Source organism: Myxocyprinus asiaticus, chromosome 24 (assembly GCF_019703515.2).
Source record: "Myxocyprinus asiaticus isolate MX2 ecotype Aquarium Trade chromosome 24, UBuf_Myxa_2, whole genome shotgun sequence".
Classification (NCBI taxonomy): Eukaryota; Metazoa; Chordata; class Actinopteri; order Cypriniformes; family Catostomidae; genus Myxocyprinus; species Myxocyprinus asiaticus.
Genome location: NC_059367.1, coordinates 1236669 through 1260294, shown reverse-complemented (window position 1 = coordinate 1260294; position 23626 = coordinate 1236669). Strand labels below are relative to the sequence as shown.

Genomic DNA, 23626 nt, shown 5'->3' with positions numbered 1-23626 from the left:
AATTGCGGGAAAACAGGTGGGCGGAGCTAACATTTTGCTGCAACTAAAAAGATTCGCTATTACCCAAGGAATCATATGGCAAGACAATTTTGTTTCTATGCCGTACCATTCATGTGTTATGGCCCAAAGTGTACGATTTTTTGTTTTGTTCACTATAGTGCCACCCCCACCCCCACCCCAACATTGGCCGATTCCAAGACTCTAGGCTTTATGTTATGAAAAGGTTTGACGCACTGAAAAAAAACCTGTTTACCTAAAAAAAACTTTGCTTCATGTGGTAACATCTAAATTAATTGGTTTGAGTCAAGTCAAAAATATAATTTAAGATCATCAAAACAACCTAAATATACTAGTTTACACCAACAAAACAAATTTGAAGGGTTATATGAAGTAGAAAAAGCTCCTTAAAGTAACAATAATTTGCAGGTTGAACAATGTAAATGAACTTTTAAGCCGTTCAAGAGTAGTTTTTCAAACCTGACTGACAGGATCGGTTAAGAAAGCCACAGGCTGGTACTGACTCTTGATTAACTGTCATATGGGTAATCGCTCTTGTAAATCTTTGCATTATAGTAATATAAAAGCAGCAACAGGTAATACAACTTTTGGGACAATAGCAAAAAATGGAAACCGTAAACGATCTGCAATTACAAACCAGATTCACATTTGACCATTTATTACATATTTACACACTGGAGACACTGATGTGTTGTGCAACACGAATGAATTACAAATCATCAGAACTCTCTTTGACCTCTAGAGGCCAAATTCAACAGACGCAGAAGGATTTCTCCTGAAACAGTCTTGAGTCTACTGGGATCTTCAGACTGATCGTATCTGGCGTCTTCCAAACATTCCGAGTCCATAACACAACTCACTGCAATAAATAAATATATAAATATTAGTGAAAGTGCAACAGTAAATTATAACAACTATTAAAATGTTAATAATTGTCTTTAAAGTAATATTTAACGGTGATGTAAGTGAATTCAGACGTTTCGACACATGCACTCTATCCAAAACCCCGCCCACAAAGACATGTCAGCCAACCCGATGTCAGCAAACCAAAAAGTGCAAATTAATTGACAGGCATAAACAAAGGCCCCTCCCCTGAAATCTGACACCTATTTTGCTGATATCTGTCAGGTGGTAGCAACATTTTATGTGCGCTATTCCAAAAAAAAAAATTGTTTACAGCAAATAATTGACAAAAACATAGTTTGTATTTAAGGTAATAATATAATGATATCTTTAAATGTATAATCATGTAACTTCACTGACCTGAATCACAACAGACTCCTGGAGCAGCGCAGCGTCCCTCAGCTCCACACGGTCTCCCTCCGGTCTCACAGGGGCTCGGCAGGTGATTCTCCTCCATGCAGCTCATCGTCTCTGAAGAACCCACGAGACAACCCAGAGCCGCTCCACAGCAGATGCTAGGACCGTAACAACGCCCTGCATTCCCAGGACCACAAGACACACACTACAGAGACAGAGATAGAAGACCATATGACCTCAAACAAAAAATGTTGTCATTAGAAATAATAAAACATGCAAATTCATGCTTACATTACAACAATGTACAGTAACACAAATATTGGCTACAATAAATATATCATAAATAGTATGCACAGTACAAGTCGAGGACACTGAACAAAGAAGTAACCTGCAATTGTTACCTTGATCTTACTCTTGAAAAAGGTTAGGGTTAGGTTAAGTCAATTAAGTAATTTATAGTACTTAACTGTAATGTTCACAAATCACTGACACATTGACAATAGAGTATTCTCACTGAATTAAACGTTTGCTTAAATCAGTGATAAAGACAAATAAAACACTGTTTCAAATATTGTATATGTTAGCACTTGTGAATATTATTCTAAAAAGGCTTCAGGTCAATAAAAAAAATCCGTAGCACGGTGTGAATGCTTAGGAGATGAACAACAATTACAAAAAGCAAACAAAAAACATTTGATAAAAAAAACAAAAAAACTATATAAACTCAAAATGAAATGCAGAGTGAAATTCATCAGTCTTCAATGTAATTTGAAATATAAAGAAAACTTCATTTAGTTTCCAACAGTGTCAGAAATGCACTTTTCTATTAAGGGGATATGATTTTCAGGGGCATTTTTACCTTTAAAAGGTATATGTTTTCTAATAATATAAAACACTAATGTCAGTGTTCTTCACTTTAATAAATGTATTTACAAGCTTTACTTTTCATGCAAAAATATGTATACCTAGGCTTAGAATAGAATATGAAGAAATATTTCAGATGTTACTTATAAAACACTGAAGAATTAATTATGGGAGCAATTTCGCCCCCAACATTTTTTAAATTCAGGGTCATTTTTGCCTGGAGCCTATTAATTTCTGAACCTGGTTTCCAATAATAACTATTCAAAACATGATGTATGTATTGATGATGTCTTATAAGGCATGCATTGAAGGACAGATGTTTAATTAAAGAAGTGAAGGTGTTGTACCTGTCTGCTGGTGTCTGGCTGAGATCTCTTCCCTCCACGCGGACAGTTTTGGATGTAGCAGGCAGATGAGAGCGCGAGCAGACAGAGGACGCACGTGGGCAACAAAGAGTCAGACATCTCGATACGCTGAACAACTGATGCTCACTGACGCCTTAAATACACCTGCACCATCAGCACCATCAGAGAGCAGCTCCTCCTCCTCACACACACACACAGAGAGATGACATATGAATTCATCCATCTCAAATCAGCAATGATAAATGATGAGCTTTTGTCACGATTACCTTTTTTTGTATATGACTGTCAAATGACTTTTTAATGAAGTTTGATTTTCCCCCTGTCCCTTTGACCCCATCACCTCCCGTCTTCTTCAAGCTGTCTCTCCATCAATCTTGCCTGCACTCACACACATCATCAACATCTCTTACAACTGAAAACTTTCCCAACACATTCAAGCAGGCTAGAGTAACTCTACTGTTCAAAAAACAAACACACAACTCCACAATAGTCGAAAACTACAGACCGATTTCTCTACTACCTTTCCTGGCTAAAACTCTTGAGTGAGTTGTATTCAAATAGTTGTCTGCTTTTCCTTCACAGAACAACATACTTGACAGACATCAGTCTGGCTTTAAAAAAGGATACTCAACAGAGACTGCCTTCTTGACAGTAGCTGAAACCCTGTGGCTGGTGAAAGCTAACTAAATCATCTATCCTCATTCTCCTTAACTGCTGCTTTTGACATAGTGAACCATCAGATCTTCCTGTCTACTCTCTCCGACTTGGGCATTACAAGATCTGTGCTTGGATGGTTTGAGTCATACCTCAAAGGCAGATTCTTCAAGGTGTCCTAGAGAGGATAGGTGTACATGTCACACCAGCTAACCACAGGTGTTCCACAGGGATCCGTGCTTGGACATCTCCTCTTATCGATCTACACTACATCACTCGGACCGATCATTAAGGCACATGGCTTTTCCTACCACTGCTACGCAGATGATACTCAGCTCTACCTGTCATTCCAGCCTGACAACCCCACCATCTCTGCCTTTCAGAAATATCGGCCTGGATTAAGAAACCCTACCTTCAGCTCAACCTTGCCAAGACAGAACTCCTTGTGATCCCAGACAACCCAATCAGTTGACCACAACCTGAGCATTCATCTTGGTTCAACTACATTACAGCCAATACTGCAGGTATTGTTGACTATTGTATGAATTGCTTGTTATGTTCCTCATTTGTAAATTGTTTTGGATAAAAGCGTCTGCTGAATAACTACATCAAACTACATCAAATCTAAATCTAAATCTGATTCAGTAACATCATTTAACATAATTGAACAATAAGTTGAAATTGTTCTCTTCTCAAAAATGCTTTTCAGCAGTAATACTGATAAAATAGCTGGGTTGCAATGATACATGCAAAGTTTTATTTCAATATGTTTAAGCAATGATGGGATACATCCTTGGAGCCTTTTTGGCATATTGCCATCAAATTCAGTGATGAACGGTTTATAGTCTATATAAGCTTAAATAATTTTTGGCCAGCATGGTCTGAAGATGATTTGACTTAAATTTGGAGAAGATCAGATGACTGCTGTATAGGAGTAGTTAGGAAAAGTAGTGTGAAGAGACCAGTCTCATGACAATAGGACAAATTTCAAAAGTAAACGTTTCGTCATATTTTTTGTTACATTGACCACTAAGTGGTGCTAGCACCAAATTTCTCAGGTACATTCAGGGCATGGTGCCGATGACACATACCAAGTTTCATAACAATATGACAATGCGTTTGTAAAATACAGCATTTTACCATAAAATTCTAAATGGCCGACACTCAATATGGCTGACATCCATTACGAAAATCGAGAGTCCATGGTAAATTTGCCTCAAACTTACCGCCTGAGGTTTGTTGCCAAAGGTTTGCTGGAGGTTCACCACTACCAGCGAAGAGCTGCAAACTTCTGGCAAACATTTCTGGCAAATCAAAAGCTCATTTGAATGTGAAAATAAAGAGCGGCAAGTTTGTGGCTAGTTTAGATTTTTTGTAAGGGATATTAACATTGGGCATCATTTAGCACTTCATTTTTCATATTTCTTAACCAGTTGGTGGCGCTGTGTCAAAATTGCTCAGGTACCCTCAGGTCATGGTTGTGATTATATACACCAAGTTTGGCTTCAACACGCCAAAGCGTTGCCAAGATATAGCTTCACAACATCTTTGGGATGCTCGGGTAGAAATTGAAACCATGGTATACATTTGACTCGCAATGAGAAAAAGAATCAGGGGAATTTTTTTTTTCTTGAATTTTGTTTCTAGGCCTTATTGTTTAAAGTATATTAGCATAAACATTAGTGCAACTTTGAGCTGTTGGTGGCACTAGAGGGTTTAAGGTAGAGTCTCCAAATTTGCTATGGTACAAATTCAGACTCTCCTCTATCACTGTGCCAATTTTTATAGCTTTCCTACAAACGGTTCTTCATAATGGCTTCCATAGACAGGGCCGGTACTAGCTATAGGCCATCAATTGCCTTCGCATTGTGGAGGACCTCCAGAACAGTTGGTTGGAAGAACAGTGAAGCAGCGAAATACTCAGGTTGGATGGTTGCCTAGGGCCATGGAAATCATAACACTGGCCCTGGCCCTGGCCCTTGCCACTGACTTAAATGGAGAAAAAAGAAGAAGATAAAGAAGGATACTAACAGATACAATAGGAAAGAAGCTATTGTACTGCCACCAACACTTCACATTCACTACTCTTTTAAAATGCATCGTAACGTGTTTATTGGTGTTAAATTGTAATATGCATGACACCACAATTCATCTTTAAAATGTAAAGAAATGAAAGAATTCTCACTAAAATAAAATAAGTCAAAGAATAGTTTCAAAGGAAAAAGGCACATGCATTTAAATTCATAAGTTTGTCACATGATAATAAGGGGGGTAATGTTTACAGCAGTACACCATGTGTGACAGAAAAGAGATGAGGTCAAAACTGAAAATCACAGATATCTGATTCATCAGAGCTCAAGGCACAACAGTGGAAATGCCTGCTCAGTATTCTATGCTGCAGAAACACTAATTTAATCTAACAGTTCCATATTATTTATGGACATGAAGGCGACAAAAGAACAATTTAATAAAATAATGCAAAAAACAAAACATTCAAAGATCTTTTTAGAAACAACTGTTATGGCCTATTAGAATAGAAATGAGAATATGATTACTGTGAAAGATAATAAACTGATGCAAACAAGTGCCAATTAGACATGATCAGTTACTGTATTGTGAGTTCAGTCACCTTATTTGAAAGCAGTTAATCAATACATGGATATAATTGTCAGAACGAAATGCTACACATACCAGTATTGGAAATCACTAGTTGTGTTGCTGTGAAATTGACGTATGCATTTAAAACATTCAGTTTACAGCAGGAGCTGTTGGTCAAGAGTCTTTGAGTCAATCAGACAGGTCTAAAACTGAGTGATATTTAAAAATATGATTTCACAAATTTAATATATACAGAAATAAACTTCAGTTTTAGCTCGTTTGAGATTTGACTGACTGACAAAAATGCTTCAGAATAAATTTCATTGTAGAACGCAGTGGACTGGCATAAAAGTTTATTATTTAGTTCATTATGGTTTTGTATCCATGACTACAGCAGGACTACAGCATCTGATGCACAACTGACGGTGTGCAACTCCAATCTGACATGAGAAACAGAAAGAATAAAGCATGACATTAAGCAGAGACAACATTTTTATATATTTGACTTATCATGGTAACTTATGACTGGTCAGCGTTCAGTATTTGGCCTATTTTAACATTTAAACTGTCATGTAGATTTCACTTCAGTATTAATAAGATAGTTGTATTATTATCTCATGAGCATTTAACAGATTAAAATGAACCAGAGGATGTTGTTGAAGGTCAGATGTCGACGCTGTGTGCATTCTTCGAGTGTGTGTGTGTGTGTGTGTGTGTGTGTGTGTGTGTGTGTGTGTGATTGTGTGCTGGACAGAGAGAAAGGTCACAGAGGTCACACTGCTGTTCATACACACACAAAGAGAGTTGAGCCTTGAGTCACTCCATCAGCCTCCACTGATTCAAACCCACTGAACACAATCACCTCAAGGATTCTTCCGTCTCTCCTCCAGACAAAAGCCTTTGACTCATAATTCACAGGAAATAAGAACAGCATACAGATTCAATACAGGTCACAATGTACTTACTGTATAATATATAATGTACAATATACAACATGGATATATATATATGGGTATTCTTTAAATAGAAGAGCTTTTCTGTCCCCTAGGATGATATTAAAAGGAAATTTCTGGGTAAAAGGATTAGTTCAACCAGAAATGAAAATTCAGTCATTGTTTACTCACCCCCATGTTGTTATAATCCTATATGACTTCCTTTCTTTTTCTGAACACAAAGGGAGAAATTGTGAATAAATGTTGTTCTCAGTGATGTCATACAATGGCAGTTAATGGTGACCACCTCTTCAAGCTTCATAAGAACACAAAAGTTTAATTCAGAAGTCTAATAAATTATTCCATGAGACTCGTGATTGTTATAAAAGCATACGATAAGATTTGATGAGAAACAAACTGAAATCTAATGTATTATTTAGTGAAAATGTTCACTGACCGTTGATCTTCTGTGTGTGTTCATGATAGGACACGAGAGCAACAGTTCACGCAGCCCCCTCGTGACATTGGGGCGTTCAAGTGAAAACTCGTTTTGTTTATCTCAAAACAGATCCTCCACAGTGATAGTGACAACAGAACACAACACATCTGCACACAAAACAGAGAACAGAACTTATTAAACATGTCTGAAGAGTTTGTAGTCGAAGAATTGATGCATTTCTATGCCCAGCCTTATTTTTTTTAACGGAGTAGCAGGCAGCCACATTCACACCCTGTCCTAACCTGACGGCAAACAACACAAGATATATTTTCTATTTTAATCAGAGTTTTTGTCCTAACCAGCAGTGACGAGCAACAGTACATTCTATAAATCTCAGGTTTTCTATTCTCGGCATCACGCGAGTAACTTCATCCACTGTGAACTGGCACCAGTCCAAAAACTTTCAAAAAAATAAGGCTGGGCATAGAAATGCATCAATTCTTCGATGCACCCTTGCTCCCTATTTAGTGAATGACTTAACCTCCAGTGTGCTGTTTGTCTGCACAGGTCTCAGAACAGTTTGAAATGCACATTATTTTCATCCCAGTTTTTGGATGGACCCATTAATTCTCAATGTGATAATATACAGTAAATATAGGATATTTTAACTGAAACTGAGCCTATAGTCCACAAATGTGGTCATTGTGTTTAACAGCGTGCTGTTTCAATCAAAAAAAAAAAACAACAACAACAAAAAAAAAAAAAGGAATATCAGATGAAACTAGAGACTCTACTCTTTTGACTCAAACTGGTTTCAGTATAAAAATTTACATTACATCAATGTCATGATCAGATTCTTATTCTGAGACATTCCTGGGTAAATGTTTTAACATGCATAAAACATAGTTTGAGGAAGTTTGTTTTTTCAAGATTTCAAGTACCGGTAGCCTAATATGACCCTAATGGAAGAATCACTCACACACATTCATTATTATAAAAGTTTTAAAAATGGCAAGGGTCTTTCAAGTAATAACAAAACCAATATTTTAATGAAAATGATGAATAATGAAAATTTTTACATAACAAAATCTGAAACAAAAAAAGTTAACAATAAATATTTTTTATTTAAATATATACATAAGTGTCAGACAGTTTATGAGCAGTTCAGTGATGTACTCTTGTGATGTCACTGGCGGAGGCAGATGTTCCACATGAGGGGCATTTAATCGTTACTCTCTGAGAGTCAGATGGGTACTTATGGTGTAAACAGGATCCACACAGCAGATGAGCACATGGTAGAGAGTACGACAGGCCACTCGAGGAATATGCAGTCAGTGAACAAGAGCAAAACACACATTTGTGCTGTCCTGAAAAAAACAAAAAACAAATACTTAATTAGCTTAAGTGATACTTAAGTATTTGTTTTTTGTTTTTTTGTTTATTCACTTAAGTTAACTGAAAACAGGTAATTAAAAAAACTGAATGTGCAATGTGTTCGTTTCCAAACAGGATTCCCCAAGATTTCCCGTGTTCGACGTCAGCCGAGCAAGAAAGACGTTTCAAAGTTGGAGCAAATCATTACATTTTGAGAAAATGAAGACACAAATTTTCATGTTGACTTTAACATTCAAAAAATGAAACACTCTGAATGTTTTCATGATTTTTTAGCCATTTAGCCAATCTTTTAGAATGGCTGAACATTGGTAGTGTTTTGAAAGTAAATATATTCAACCATAATTCTTAGCAAAAACTAGAGGTTGACCGATAGTGGATTTTACGATACCGATAACTAAGGTGATGGGAAAGGCCGATCACCAATTAATTGGCCAATGGTTTTTAAAATCGATTTATAGAATGTCAAAAATTTTCTTATTCTTTCTTTACTATGGCGGGCAAAGACAAAAGTCTTTTTGTTCAACCAAAATCACAATAATAACCAGAAAATATACAGATTTGGTGCATTACATGGCACATTTAAGTATAAACAAGCCCAAAACACACTAGGGACTCTTATTTTGAAATTATGAACAAACTATCGTCAACTTTCGACAGATTTTTGCAGATAACCGATAGTTCCAAAAAGCAACTATCAGCACCGATTAATCGGAAAACCAATATATCGGTCTACCTCAGTTGAAGTGTCCTCACTGGAGTTGTTTTTGTTCTGCGAGGTGAACATTGGTAATCCATGAAGGGCCACATTCAATGCCTGATCTAAACTGTCTGCTAACCTCCTTTCATGAGCGTCCACACTAAAGAATGACTCTGAAACACAACACAACATTAAGTAGATCTAAACATGAGTGAAAACATATTTCTAAAACCAAATAGTTTACTGATGATGAGTGTCTCAAACCTGTGGCACGCGAGGGAGTTTCGTCCGTCAGAGGCACTTTACTTGAATCAGAACAATCAGGATCAGCGCTGGTCGAGGGAAAACTGAATTCATACTTTCTTTATGCACAATGGCTCTGTGTTTTTCCTGTTTAGTTGACACTAGGTCCAGTTTTAGAGCCTAAAACAGATCCTAACCCAAGTACACAGGCCACAGTTTGGTTCTGTGGACCTTCAGATTGTCCTGGTAAAATTTCTATATCATTCTGGCTTCTACTGGAGCCTGTTGATCTCACAGTTTCTTCAGTGTTTGAAGGCATAAGTCTAGATGATTGAGGTTTAGTTAGTAGGTTATTTCTGGCCCCAACCCCTGTGCATTCCATCTGCAAAGCCAAATGGTCAATGCGACTGTTGAGTAAAGAGTTTAGTAGAGGTTTTGAGGTTTTGAGATCTGGGTAAAATGAACACCAATAAACGGGTCATTTGGTAGACAGCCCCATGTTGCTTCTCTCTTCTGGTATTCACAAACCATCCCACTAGGCAAGATCATCGGGAAAACCATGAGTTCTTGTGTCAGGGGGCCCAGGAACTCCTCTGGAATTGGCGTATCAGCTGGGACGAGATCTGGCTTGGGAGGAACCGAGATAGGAACATCTAAAGAGGGTTTGGTTTCAGATTGTTTAGGTGGGCTTCATGAATCTTCGCCAGTTCAGAAGGGGGACAACAGCAAGCAGGAAGCCCCCAAACAGCAAGAGACTTGATGCCAAGGGAAGATCCAGCACCACTGTAAGGAATACTGTCTCGGAGCTGAGCCACATAATCGAGCGACTACGGCCCATGACTCCAGAACTCCAACAATTTAGCTTGAAGGGATGGTTGGGGTGGAGGATCAGAGAACGGAGCTCGAGGTTTGAAAGCGGGATGGAGAAAACACACCTGAATTTCCTTCCGCAATTCACAATGAACAACAAGCTTAAACTGCCCAGAGTCTTGCTCAAATTGTGTTGGAAGTTCAGAACAAGTCAAGATCTCAAGTCTTCAAGAAACTTTCCAAAGCTCAACATCCACCCGACACAACTCCATCTTGACTTAGAAGCTCAGGTTGACGTGGAGGGGAGGCCGGAAGAAGTATTCCAGTTTGAAACCTCTCCGGTGCAAAATTGGGTCCCCAGACAAAAGACTGGAGACATCATAACTGTAAGCATACAGCTGCAAGAAAAGCAGAGAAAAACTCAACTGAGATCCTGAAGGACCCCTGATGATATCAATACATATCACACAATCCCAGATGTATGTTCAGGGTACAGAACATCACAAGGTCAGCTCAGGCGCAGCTCCCACACAAGACCTCTCATTCAGCTCCCACACAAGACTCTTAGTTCACAATAGAACCAGAACTGAACAATCTGTTACTCACTGCCATGTTATTGTGTGTATTAAGGAATAGTTCATCCAAATAATAAAAATTATGTCCTTATTTACTCCACATCATCTTGTTCCAAACCCTGTTTAATTTTTTCTTCCGTGGAACACAATATAAGATTTGTGAGGCAGATTATTGGACCAAAAGAAAATGGTTAGTGATTGATACCATTAAGCTCGAAAATGTATCTTTAAAATAGTCAATACCAATGTCAGAAATGAATCATATTTGCCCCATGGATTTGATTTTCGGGGGCATTTTTACCTTTATGATGGCAATTTTGATTCTAACCATATAAGATAAACTGCAACTCATACATTTACATCAAATCCTTAAATTTCATTCAATTCATTAAAGGAATATATATGGGTTTAAAATGAGTTAAGCTCAATCGACAGCATTTGTGGCATAGTATTGATTACTACAAAAAAAGAGAGACTTATGTCTCTGCAGAACACAAATGGGCTTTTCCCAATCCCCTACTTTCATTGGATAATTTAGAAAGGCCAATTCTGGTTTGAGAATTCCCACAGATTGGAAAACACCCATTACTGTTCCGCAGAGGCCTATACTTAACAAAAAAAAAAAAAAAGAAAAAAAAAAAAAAAGAAATTCAACTTGTCCCTCCTTTTCTTTAAAAAAAAAATAAACAAATCTGTGTTCCAGTAAGACACTTACAATAGCAGTGAATTGGGCCAATTTTTGGAGGGTTTAAAGGCAGAAATGTGAAGCTTATAATTTTATAAAAGCACTTACATTAATTACACTGCCTGGCCAAAAATAAAAAAGTCACCGTTTGGATTTAAATAAGCAGATAATTAAGAGACTATGATTGGATCATTATTGCAGTGATTAATGTGTTTCAGCTGGCAACAATTCTTTTAACCCTAACTGATGCAGTGTGTAGCTTCTCATTTCTTAAACAACCATGTCAGAAGATGTATCCTGTGGTCATGGAAAAGATGTTACTGTCGTTTCAGAAGGGGCAAATTATTGTCCTGCATCAAGCAAAGAAAACAACTAAGGAGATTGCTGAAATCGCTGGAATTGTGTTAAGAACTGTCCAACGCATTATTAAAACCTGGAAGGATAGTGGTGAACCGTCAGCTTCACGGAAGAAATGTGGTCGGAAAAAAATCTTGAATGATCGTGATCGGAGATCAGTAAAACTCTTGGTGGAGTCACATTGTAAAACATCAACAGTATACCTCACGGCTGTGTTTAATAGTGAAAGTAAGAGCATTTCCACACGCACAATGAGACGAGAACTTACAGGATTGGGACTAAACAGCTGTGTGGCCACAAGAAAGCCATTAGTTAGTGAGGCTAATCAGAAAAAACAACTTCAGTTTGCTAGGGAGCATAAAGATTGGACTATGGAGCAATGGAAAAAGGTCATGTGATCTGATGAGTCCAGATTTACCCTATTCCAAAGCGATGGGCGTGTCAGGGTAAGAAGGGAAGCACATGATGCACCCGTCATTCATAGTGCCCACTGTACAAGACTCTGGAGGCAGTGTTATGATCTGGGGTTGCTTCAATTGGTCAGGTCGAGGCTCAGCAACGTTATGTGGCAAAAAATGAAGTCAGCTGACTACCTGAATGTACTGAATGACCAGGATATCCATCAATGGATTTTTTTCTTCCCTGACGGCACGGGCATATTCCAGGACGACAATGCCAAGATTCATCGGGCTTGAATTGTGAAAGAGTGGTTCAGGGAGCATGAGAAATCATTTTCACACATGAATTGGCCACCACAGAGTCCTGACCTTAACCCCATTGAAAGTCTTTGGGATGTGCTGGAGAAGACTTGAAAATCAGGTTAACACACATATTGTTTATGTCTTGTGTCTATACTTTTGAAACAGTGAGTATTTTAACGTTTACAGATTGACCCCATTGACTTCCATTGTAAGTGTCTCACTGTAACCAGTGTTGGGTAAATTACTCAAAAATAAGTAATCCACTACAAATTACTAACTACATCTCTAAAATGTAATAAGATTACTTTCCTGATTACATCTTCTAAGACGTAATCATATTATTAATTATTTTACTTTTAAGTTACTTTCGAATTACTTATCCTAAAAATTTAGGTTTTCCGCTAAAATTCACAATGTCTATATGTCCTCCTCATTCACTGTCACCACACCCTTCAGCTGTCACAGAAACGCTAACAGACGTACATATTAATTCATATTTTAAATAAATTATATATATATTACTTTAGCGCAAGTAATGTACTTAACAGTAATTAATGTCAGTAACTGTAATCTTATTACAAGAATTTACAAGAATTTATTTTTACTAAAAAGTAATTCGATTACATAACTAATTACTTTGTAATCAGATACACCCAACACTGACTGTTACCCAGATTTTTCACAAATGAATTTGGGGGGCACTTTTTTCTGCCCCCACATTTTGATTTACATGAACATTTATGTCACTTTTTCCCCCTTTAATTTCTGACCCTTGTCCAGTTTACTTTTAATAAATAGCAACTTTAATTTCAGTCTGTTTCACAAAGCTATCATACAAGTTCAGAAGACTTATAGCACATATGATTTCTCTATATGGACTACTTTTATGGTGCTCTTTTGTATCTTGACAATATGAACCAATAATACAAGGTTTGGAACAACATTAGGGTGAATAAATGATGACATAATTTTCCTTTTGGGTGAACTATTCCTTTAATGTAGTAATGTAGCATGTCATGTCATCACAGTTGTCCATGCAGTAGAATAGGGTGTAAACTGTACCTTGATATGATTTTAATTCTGGGAATATGGAAACTGTATATTCAGTGGCCCAAGAAATGTAACTGGACACTTTATTTACATGCACACTTAAAAATGTGTGAATGTCATTTCATTAGATAAGAAAATAAGAAAGCAAGTGTCATCTGCACTCAATTGCTGCTGGAGTTTTCCCATTTTTGCTAATTGGGCCTCATTCATGAAACTTTGAGTAAATTCAAAGAAATTTGCGTGTAAAATGGACCTTCCCGAAAACTTTCCGCCGGATTCACAAACGCTTCATACTTCCCAGATTTGTTAGTAAAACGTGTGAATGTTCGTGACTTCCAAACATTCATAAATGGGGGCGTGTGCACGCTCATTCACGATTATCATAATCCACGCCCATGAAAACACCATATAAGGAAGGCACCAGACTCACTAGTAAACGCTGTTAATATTTATATGGAACAGTAATGAAATCATTATTGCATTCACATCGTCAACTTTTGATTGAGCAAACACAATAGTGGACTTAGGAACTTACTGTCATCGCATGTTTTTGCTGTCATATGACGCTCTTTTGTGAATCAAACAGTTCAAGAAGTCAATAAAAATGGTTTGACGTGAGTGTAAATAATGGAAGGAGGATGTCCACCACCATTAATCTTCTCTGGTTCAGTTCAGAGCATCATCAGCATCATTTGTGAAACTTCTCGGGTAAATCATGATGGTAACAGTGATATACTTGAAACTGGAAGAATCTTCAGAGACGTTAATAGAATGCCTGAAGAAGATCTCTGACCGAAACGCTGTAAGATATTACAGATTTGTAAGCTATATGACAGTGTGCGGGATTTTACTATTATTTTCCCCGTTGTATTGTGTACGCACCTGCCCGCGATGTGTTTATTTATGGGTTTAACAGCATTAGCATTGACCATACGTAAGGGTGTAGATTTGGCTTGAACATTGGGGGGGTTGCAACGTGAAGCATTTACATGTTTCCATTGATCATGGTATAAATATTGGGGGTTGTACTTGATTGTTTTGATTATTGGAATTGTATTTGATTAAATTAGAATTTAATTTCACTTCTATCATAACATAGTTGTGTCAGTTTGTCTAAAAGAACTCAACACGTTCAGATGACTTACAATTTGCATGTGGTCGGTAGCAGGTATAAATTTCATTCGTACCAACTAACATTTTTAAAATACAAAAACTGTCATGAATCCGAGAATTTACGTCAGAACTTTACGAACAATTTACACAAAAATTCGTTCTGCTCATGTTTCACGAAGGAGGCCCATTGACTTTTAATCAACTGGTGTTTTGGTGATTTTTAGTGGATTAGTTAGTTCCCCTCACATTCACTATCAACCAGTGTTGTGTGTAATGCATTACTAAGTAATTAATTACTGTCATTTAATTACTTTTTCATTGAAAAAAGTAAGAGATTACTATACATTTTTCAGTAATTTAATTACAGTTACTTCTGATGTAATTGTGTCAAATACTGTATAGACTATAGAACAATTCTATATAAAACAATAGTGAATTTAAAATCGAAATTTAACGTCTAATGTTAAAATATACAGCATGTTTTCTAATTTAACGCCGCCTCTTTAAATTCCTTGGCCGGTTCATGAATAATTTATTTGATTTTATATGATTTATTTGAAAGAGTTAAAAGAACAGTTTCATGTCTATCCTTGTATTTTTCATCTGGCTGAGGATGATGAGGGTTTTAGAAAGTAATTAGTAATAAGTAATGCAATTACTTTCCAGACAGAGTAATTAGTACAGTAATCTAATTACACTGTAGAAGATGTAATTAGTAGCAAATAATTAATTACTTTTTTTTAGAGTAACTTACCCAACACTGCTATCAACACATTGACAAACACAAGGTGTCTTCATTTTCAAAACTACATCTATTGTAATATCATTTCAAAGATGTTTTGCTTGACAAGTGTGTTTTTATCATTCAAATAGATGACACTTGCTTTGATGTTGTGCATCAAATGCAATGGTATTCAGATATTTTTAAGCACCCACATAGATTTTGGGTCACTGTACACAATATTTCAGTCAGTATCCTAACAATGGTGTATGAGTGTGATTTTTAACATGGGGTCAAACTAAATTAAAGTGTGTAAAATACACTGGTCTCTGTGTGCAGCATTGGTTTGTACCTTGTTGCATTGAACGCTGGTCTGAAAATGCGGCATGCACAGGTTGAGCACCATGGCCACTGTGTCTGTACAGCTGAACGAAGAACTCTACAAATATCAGTGAGTCTTCAGTGACATCTGACATTTGTCACTTTTCCTGGTTTAAACTCAATGAAACTTTGTGTTGCTGCTCTATCAAGCATGTTACTATTATTATTGTTTTCATCTTCACACATTTAAATCACATCTCATCTTTACTTTGAGTCTGTGTAAATCAAATCAAATCAAATCACTTTATCTCCATATACATCAGAGTAATGAGTAAACGTCTTGGCTGCTCCACAACAAAGCAGTGGTGTAGTCACAGATATTCCACCAAAATATATACTGTACATTATTTACAATATACCCATAATACACAACATACACAAAACACAATATACAACAAGTGCTCTACAAGTAGGGTACAAGATTTTATTTTCTCCCAAAACACTTAATAGTAACAAAAATGTCCTAAACACCTGTTTGTCACTAAATACTGCAAAATATTCCTGATCCAGGAGAACATTGCGTTAGGTTGATTTTAAGGTAATTGTATTTTCAAAAATATTTAAAATGTTGCAGATTTATGTAGCTTATGAGACAATTTTTTTAATAAATGTCCAGTAAGTGAAAGGATAGTATTTGGAGTAAAAAGCTCCCCTTAAAACATATTTTATTTCTTTAGTGGGGCGAAAATATGTATTATTATAAAGACTCTTTAAAGTGGGCTCACACTGACTGATTCAATCACAATAGAGATTAATTTGTTTATAGAATACTTGAGATGTTCTGGAATGCCAAATGTGATTCAAATTTACAAGAAATGGTTACCAATTTAAATAGTTTGTTACCAAGGCTGTCACGATTATGAAATTTAATTTATCAGTGAGTTTTCTTCCAGGATAACCTTGTACGTGGCTTGATTCATGCATCCTTGACAAAGACAAATCTGCCCGAATCCAGCCTTGCTGAAGCACCCCCACGTACAAGGTTATCCTGGAAGAAAACTTGCTCACTTCTGCTTTGACAATGTTCCCCAACTCTGAGGATTGGTTATTTCCAGCAGGACAATGCTCCATGCCACACAGTCAGGTCAATCAAGGTGTGGATGGAGGAGCACCGGATCAAGACCCTGTCATGACCAGCCCAATCTCCAGACCTGAACCCCATTGAAAACCTCTGGAATGTGATCAAGAGGAAGATGGATGACCACAAGCCATCAAACAAAGCCGAGATGCTTGAATTTTTGCACCAGGAGTGGCATAAAGTCACCCAACAGCAATGTGAAAGACTGGCAGAGAGCATGCCAAGACTCATGAAAGCTGTGATTGACAATCAGGATTATTCCAGCAAATATTGATTTCTGAACTCTTCCTAAGTTAAAACATTAGTATTGTGTTGTTTATAAATGAATATGAACTTGTTTTCTTTGCATTATTCGAGATCTGAAAACACGGCATCTTTTGTGTTATTTTGACCAGTTGTCATTTTCTGCAAATAAATGCTCTAAATGACAATATTTTTATTTGGAATTTGGGAGAAATGTTGTCAGTACTTTATAGAATAAAACAAACATGTTCATTTTACTCAAACACACACCTATAAATAGTAAATCCAGAGAAACTGGTCATTTTGGAGTGGTCTCGTTTTTTTTCCAGAGCTATATGTCAGTTTGTGTTCTGTTGGTTAATTTTTCTGTTTAATGTTTAGTGTTTTTATACCACCGGTACAATTAAATACAGTGGCAGTACCATGGCACAGTGATGGTATCAGGTGGTAATACCATGGTACTTCAGTATGGGCTATATCATGGCATACAGTATATATCCTGTCGAGCATGGCGTTAGCAATACCAAGATCATGGGTTCGATTCCCAGGAAACACACAAACTGATAGAACGTATATCCAGAATGCACTGTAAGTCTCTTTGGATAAAAGTGTCTACCAAAAGCATAAATGTAAATTACACTATATGGATTCCACATCTATATACTCCATTAATTAGAAAGGATATCATTGTATTTGTCCAAACATATTGTCTATAAACAATGGTGCTTTTTGTTAGTGCCACTTCATTAGCCACTCTAGTTCCAACTTGGATAAAACTATTTCCTTAATGAATAAATGTAAATGTGATGAAATAAATGTGAAGGGTGTTATGTGTTTGATACTGTAGCAGACTAAAACACTTCAAACATCAAACATCCTGAACCCATACACATTATACATACATGCAGAATAATTATAAAAGCAGAAGACAGCTTAATAGATGAACAAACACTGAATAAATAAGGCAGAAAACATTTGTATATTCTAATAAAAACAAAACCCGCCCACAGGACAGGAAACAGCCGTGGCGATGACGTCATCGCTGCTCCCGGGAAAAAAAGACACATGCTTCTCACTGCTGACAACTGCTGGCGGGAAACAGCTTCTGCAGACCGATGCTGCGTAGATTTCACACTGTATTGTAAAGCTCCTGTTTTATAAAAAATAAAAATAAAAGAGAGAGAGAAAAAAAAAATAGAATCTTACTATAAACCGCTAAAAATGTGATTAGTTGAGCCGTAAATGTGTTTTAAAAGTTCACAACATGTTTTTGAAAGCAGGCCTAAATAAAGATTTTATTTTATTTTTTAAGTCGTAATGTAACCGAAACATCCACTCCTTTGTAGCATTTGGTGCAGAGAATCTGCTCCCCAACGGAACTCAACAGCGCCCCTCATATTTTCCAATGAAAAACCTGTGGTGAAATATGGAACTGCAGCGAGCCCTAACTGTACAGCCAAACCCAAGACAACAACATAGTATGTAGACAGCAGTGTGACAGACTGCGAATGATCAGATTACAAGCAATACCGATTAACTTTTTGTTTCTATGTTTTAGTCTGACCAAATCAAACTTTTAAAGTGCATGTACAGTATATCTGTCATCAGGAGCCGTTTCTGCCCTCATTAAAAATCTCATCGTGTTTCAAATGTTTAATGAAAAGAAGGCAGACATTTTTATTAATGTAATGTATGGTTCTAGGTAAACTATTCATTCATCATAAATGTAAAAGTATGAAGACAAAACATTTTATGAGTTTTTATTTGTTATTGTATTGTATGTGTAGGCTTTTAAAGGGAAACAGTCCCACAAACTTTGAGTATTATCAAAGTCTTTTAAGCAAGTCAGTCCACTGTTGGCCATCTTTGGGACGCTCTTGGGAGGCTATTTCCAGTCATGACAGTGCAGCTCCTATCTACTTGAATGGGAAAAGACGCCAGACAACTAAAACGGTTGGTCAAGATTACGATCAAAGAACATCAGCAATAAAATCCGATAAACACTGGAATCATAAACGGTGCTTCTTTACCTCATATTACGCTAAAATAAAAACACAACTGTTCTGGCGAGTATAGCTAATGCGCATGCACGTTCTAGAGTTGATTGACAGGTGATGTCGGTATCTAAAAGGTGATTGGCTCTTTTACCTGTAAGGCAGGACTTCCTTTCTACATTCGCTGGCTGCCGTTGGGCCTTCCAATTTCTCCCATCTCTGCTAAATAATCTCTGATATTATCCATGAATTTAATCTGTTACAAGTACATTTAAAAATAAATACTTAGTTTTGTGCTTTGGTACTGTGCTATAATTTACTGTTTTATCTTTTATGTCTGAATTGACATAACACAGTATATGTACTTTCGAAAAAAATGACCATGTTGATTTATTTATCTTTATTGTTGATTGGGTATGCGCTTACGCAAGTCATTACAGTAACATACAAATGATAAAAGTATAAAATCGAAATCAATTAATTACATCATCAAATCATGACATCGGAATTGCATCAAAAGGAATACGGTTTTGGAAATGGTTGATGCACAGTTTGACAGGTTATAAAGTTTTATATGTCACGTTTCAGAAAAAAACCAAAGATAAAATACCTGGCTTTATTAATTCACAATAATCAGAACGATGATATATCAATTATGTTCATCTTTTCAAAATATTCACACGCAATATCTCGGTATACTGGAAATAACCCTTTCAAATATATGACCATCATATTCACAGCCTGTCTCTCTACCCACAACACAGCGACACGTCACATCAAAACATGTAGCAGCATCTGTCCCTCTGAAACACACCGAGCCACTCACTCTTGTGCTCTGAACAACAGCAAAGACATTCCAGAAACAGTCGCTTAGAATAAGGAAATCAAGTTTGGTTTAATTCCCCAAATGTAAACTAAATAAAAACTAACTTTTTTGCGTTTTCAAGTACGTAATTCTGCCGACTGGAGCTCTCTGTTTGCTCTCTGGCGACCACTAGTGGTCATGTTTAGTCACTGCAGTCAGTAGCAGTGATGGGGACTGATACTCCCCTCTATTAACCCTAAAACATTCAACGATCCCTGAAGCATTAATGCTTCTCTCATCCCATAAAACACTCTGAACTAACATCAGTTTCCTTCAAATTGGTCCCTCTTCTCACCAATATATATATATCCCTTTCTATCTTTTATGATTGAACCGTACAGACCATATTCACGGTAGCGCCATCTTTAAATTTTGACGGTTGGGAATGACAGCGCGGCTGTGTGGGATATTCTTTGCAATAAAACAAATAAACAAATATGACATCATTCCATGAATTTTCAGTAGACAAAAAAGCTACAGAAAATGTGAGTTGTGTAAAATTAGATGTGATCTAGGAGCGGGATTCCAACCGGCATCTCTGGCATGAGAGGCAGGCGTGCTAACGAGGAGGCTAAAGGCTACAGCTCCTAGTGCACCTCTTGAGGCCAGGGGAGTGAAGTTTACACACTGCACAGCTACTTACTAGCTGGCTACTGTTAAACTCACCCCCCTAAATCTCACTCCCATCTGGGTCAAGGCACCACTGTAATCAGTCCTGCTCAACCTGCTCTGAGTGGGCAACCTGTGTCTCCAGCATGGGAGGTGGGCATGCTAACAAGGAGGCTAAAGCCCCTAGTGTCAGTCACTAGTGCAACTCTTGAGGCCAGGGGAGTGAGGTTTATAATGCACAGCTACCTACCAGCAGGCTACCGTTGCATGCCATTCACGTCAGAAATTAAATATGGTGCTACTGTAAATAAAGTCTAAAACCAACTGTTTACGGAACTCTTTTTCCTTACAGGAATAGTTCACCCAAAAATGAAAATTCTCTCATTAATTACTCACCCTCATGTTGTTTTTCAAGCATAAAGGAGAATCTTCACACAGCTTTTTCCATACAATGACAGTTCATGGTGACCACATGTCTGTCAAGCTCCAAAAAAGACAAAACCATCATAAAAACATCTTGAGCAAATGACAACATTTTGGTCTATTCCTCAGACAAAGCTATTGTATGACTTTAGAAGGGAATATGGTCCTATTTTATGATACTTTTACAGTGGTTTTTTATTTTGTTATTTATTTTGGAGCTTGACAGACCTGATTCCCATCGTTAGGTAAATTACTTAAAAATAGTAATCCACTACAAATTACCTCTTACTTCTCTAAAATTATAATTGCAACCAGTCCTATTGTACCCGCTTTGAGAGGGATTCGAACTGGCATCTCGGCGGGTGCACTATTGAGGAGGCTAAAAGCTGCAGCCTCTAGCGTCAGTCGCTAGTGCACCTCTTGAGGCCAGGGGAGTGAGGTTTACACACTGCACAGCTACCATTACACTCACCCCCCTAAGCCTCACTCCCATCCGGGTCACGGCACCACTGTCACTGGTCCTACCTGACCCGCTCCAAGCAGGATTCAAACTTGTATCTCTGGCATGGGAGGTGGGCACGCTAACAAGGAGGCTAAAATCTGCAGCCTCTAACGTCAGTCGCTAGTTCACCTCTTGAGGCCAGGGGAGTGAGGTTTACACACTGCACAGCTACTATTACACTCACCCCCCTAAGCCTCACTCCCATCCGGGTCACGGCACCACTGTCACTGGTCCTACCTGACCCGCTCCAAGCAGGGTTCAAACTTGTATCTCTGGCATGGGAGGTGGGCACGCTAACAAGGAGGCTAAAGGTTACAGCCTCTAACGTCAGTCGCTAGTGGGCCTCTTGAGGCCAGGGGGGTAAGGTTTACACACTGCACAGTTACCTACCAGCTGGCCACCATTACACTTGGTACCAGGAGTGGGGTTTAGGGGGGTGAGTGTAACAGTAGCCAGCTGGTAGGTAGCTGTGCAGTGTGTAAACCTCACTCCTTTGACCTCAAGAGGCCCACTAGCGACTGACGCTAGAGCCTTTAGCCTCCTTGTTAGCGCACCCACCTCCCATCCCAGAGATGCAAGTTCAAATCCCACTCGGAGTGGGTCGAGCAGGACCAGTTGCATAATCAGATTGCTTTACTGATTGTTTCATCAAAAAGTAATCACATTACTAATTATTTTACATTTAAGTTTCTAAAAAAATATTCAGAGGAAAGTGTTCTATGTCTATATTTCCACCTTGTTTATTATCCTTCAGCTTTCGCACACATACATATGAACATAATTTATGTTTTAAATGTATTCTACGTAAATAATATTATTTCAGAATTGTGTAAACTAAGTAATGTACTGAAAAGAAATTAACTTAAAGTCAGTAACCATAATCTGATTACAATCATCACTAAAAGTAATTAGATTAGACTTTGTACACTGTTGGTCACTATGAACATATGTTGAATGAAAAACAGCTGTCTAAAGATTCTTCAAAAATCTTCCTTTTTTGTTCCACAGAAAAAAAATACCAGCATACAGGTTTGGAGTAAATAATGACAGAATGTTTGGGTGAACTAGTTTTTTAATATCACTGTTGCTTTTAGTTTTAAACGGAGAAATGTCAAAAGCTCAGCTTCTTAAATGCTGGAGAAATGTGTGCGTTTGCATCTGACAGGGTCACTTTTATATCACCAGCACATTAACTGCATTTTTCTTTGTCCTCTTGGAGTAAAACGGCTCCCATCTCTGCAGTCTGTAGTGCCTGTTTGGGTCTTTAGACAGAACTCATGAACTTAATTTCATTTGTCTCTATGTTAAATCTCTGTGGACTCAATCCGCTCCAAGCGAGTAGGCCCTGGCCACGGTGGAGCAAGCTGGTGTAGGGCTGAAGGTTTGGGATCGTCTACGGTCGGCGACAGAGTGACAGTTACTGGGACAGGGATGGACAGACTGACGGGTGGCGGTGAGCTGGGCGTCATGGCGAGTTTAACTCCGAGCTGCCCAATGCGCTCCTCCAGCGCCTGGTTCCTCTGCAGCGTTTCCACGTAACTGAGCTGCAGCTGAGCCTGATACTTCAGCACGCGTTCTTTCTCGTCCTGCCAGGTGTGGCGCTCTTGAGTGAAGGTGAGCGCTTGTCGTTCTCGTTGCTGTTGCTCGAGGTGCAACTCCCCCTGCAGGTGCTCTAGCTGACGCCGCAGTTCCCCCGCCTCCTGCCGTTGCGCTTTGGCCTCGTCGCTCTGCAGGCTCAGGAAAGTGTCGACGGTGGCGCTGAGGGGTGTGAGCGTGGTCAGGGTGTCGGCCGTGCGGGGCGAGTGGAGGCCGGCCCACGGTAAACTGCTGCTGCCACTGATGCGACTCAGACCGACGGTGCGATCGTTTCTGCAGCTCAGCTCACTCAGAGCGCGTTTGAGACCCAGAACCTCGGCTTCAAATACAACCAGCTTGTCACGTAACATCGATACCTGCAAATACACAAATCAAACACTTATAGTGTTGAATATGAATCAAATTACTGTTTCAATACCACTTTTCGCAACTTTTGATCTGTTGGATCAATTTGGTTC

At 38.1% G+C, this 23626-nt stretch overlaps 3 protein-coding genes and 1 pseudogene across 6 annotated transcripts in view; all 4 read right to left on the bottom strand.

The window, feature by feature from the left end:
* LOC127414591 (fatty acid binding protein 1-B.1-like) overlaps nt 1-23626 on the bottom strand; it is a 932240-nt gene that overhangs the window by 844146 nt on the left and 64468 nt on the right. The gene's annotated exons all lie outside the window — the stretch shown is intronic.
* On the bottom strand, nt 738-2606 carry LOC127414589 (vasotocin-neurophysin VT 1). Its single transcript, XM_051652723.1, has 3 exons — nt 2490-2606; nt 1282-1483; nt 738-877 (listed from the first exon to the last, which is right to left on the bottom strand). Exons 1-3 carry the CDS (start codon nt 2604-2606, stop codon nt 738-740), a joined length of 459 nt encoding a protein of 152 aa, XP_051508683.1.
* On the bottom strand, nt 3244-15883 carry LOC127415350 (RING finger protein 37-like; annotated as a pseudogene).
* LOC127414555 (leucine zipper putative tumor suppressor 3-like) overlaps nt 22153-23626 on the bottom strand; it is a 28036-nt gene continuing 26562 nt past the window's right edge. For both annotated transcript variants that reach the window (XM_051652665.1, XM_051652666.1), the window contains exon 6: nt 22153-23524. In XM_051652665.1, the coding sequence (XP_051508625.1) occupies nt 22877-23524 (648 nt within the window). In that variant the 3' untranslated portion in view covers nt 22153-22876. The remainder of the gene's footprint in view (nt 23525-23626) is intronic.

Coding starts and splice junctions, on each gene's coding strand:
- LOC127414589 (XM_051652723.1), bottom strand. CDS start 2,606: ATGTCTGACTCTTTGTTGCCCACGTGCGTCCTCTGTCTGCTCGCGCTC. Junction 1,484..2,489: donor AGCCAGACACCAGCAGACAG/GTACAACACCTT, acceptor CTGTCTCTGTAG/TGTGTGTCTTGTGGTCCTGG. Junction 878..1,281: donor AGGAGTCTGTTGTGATTCAG/GTCAGTGAAGTT, acceptor TATTTATTGCAG/TGAGTTGTGTTATGGACTCG.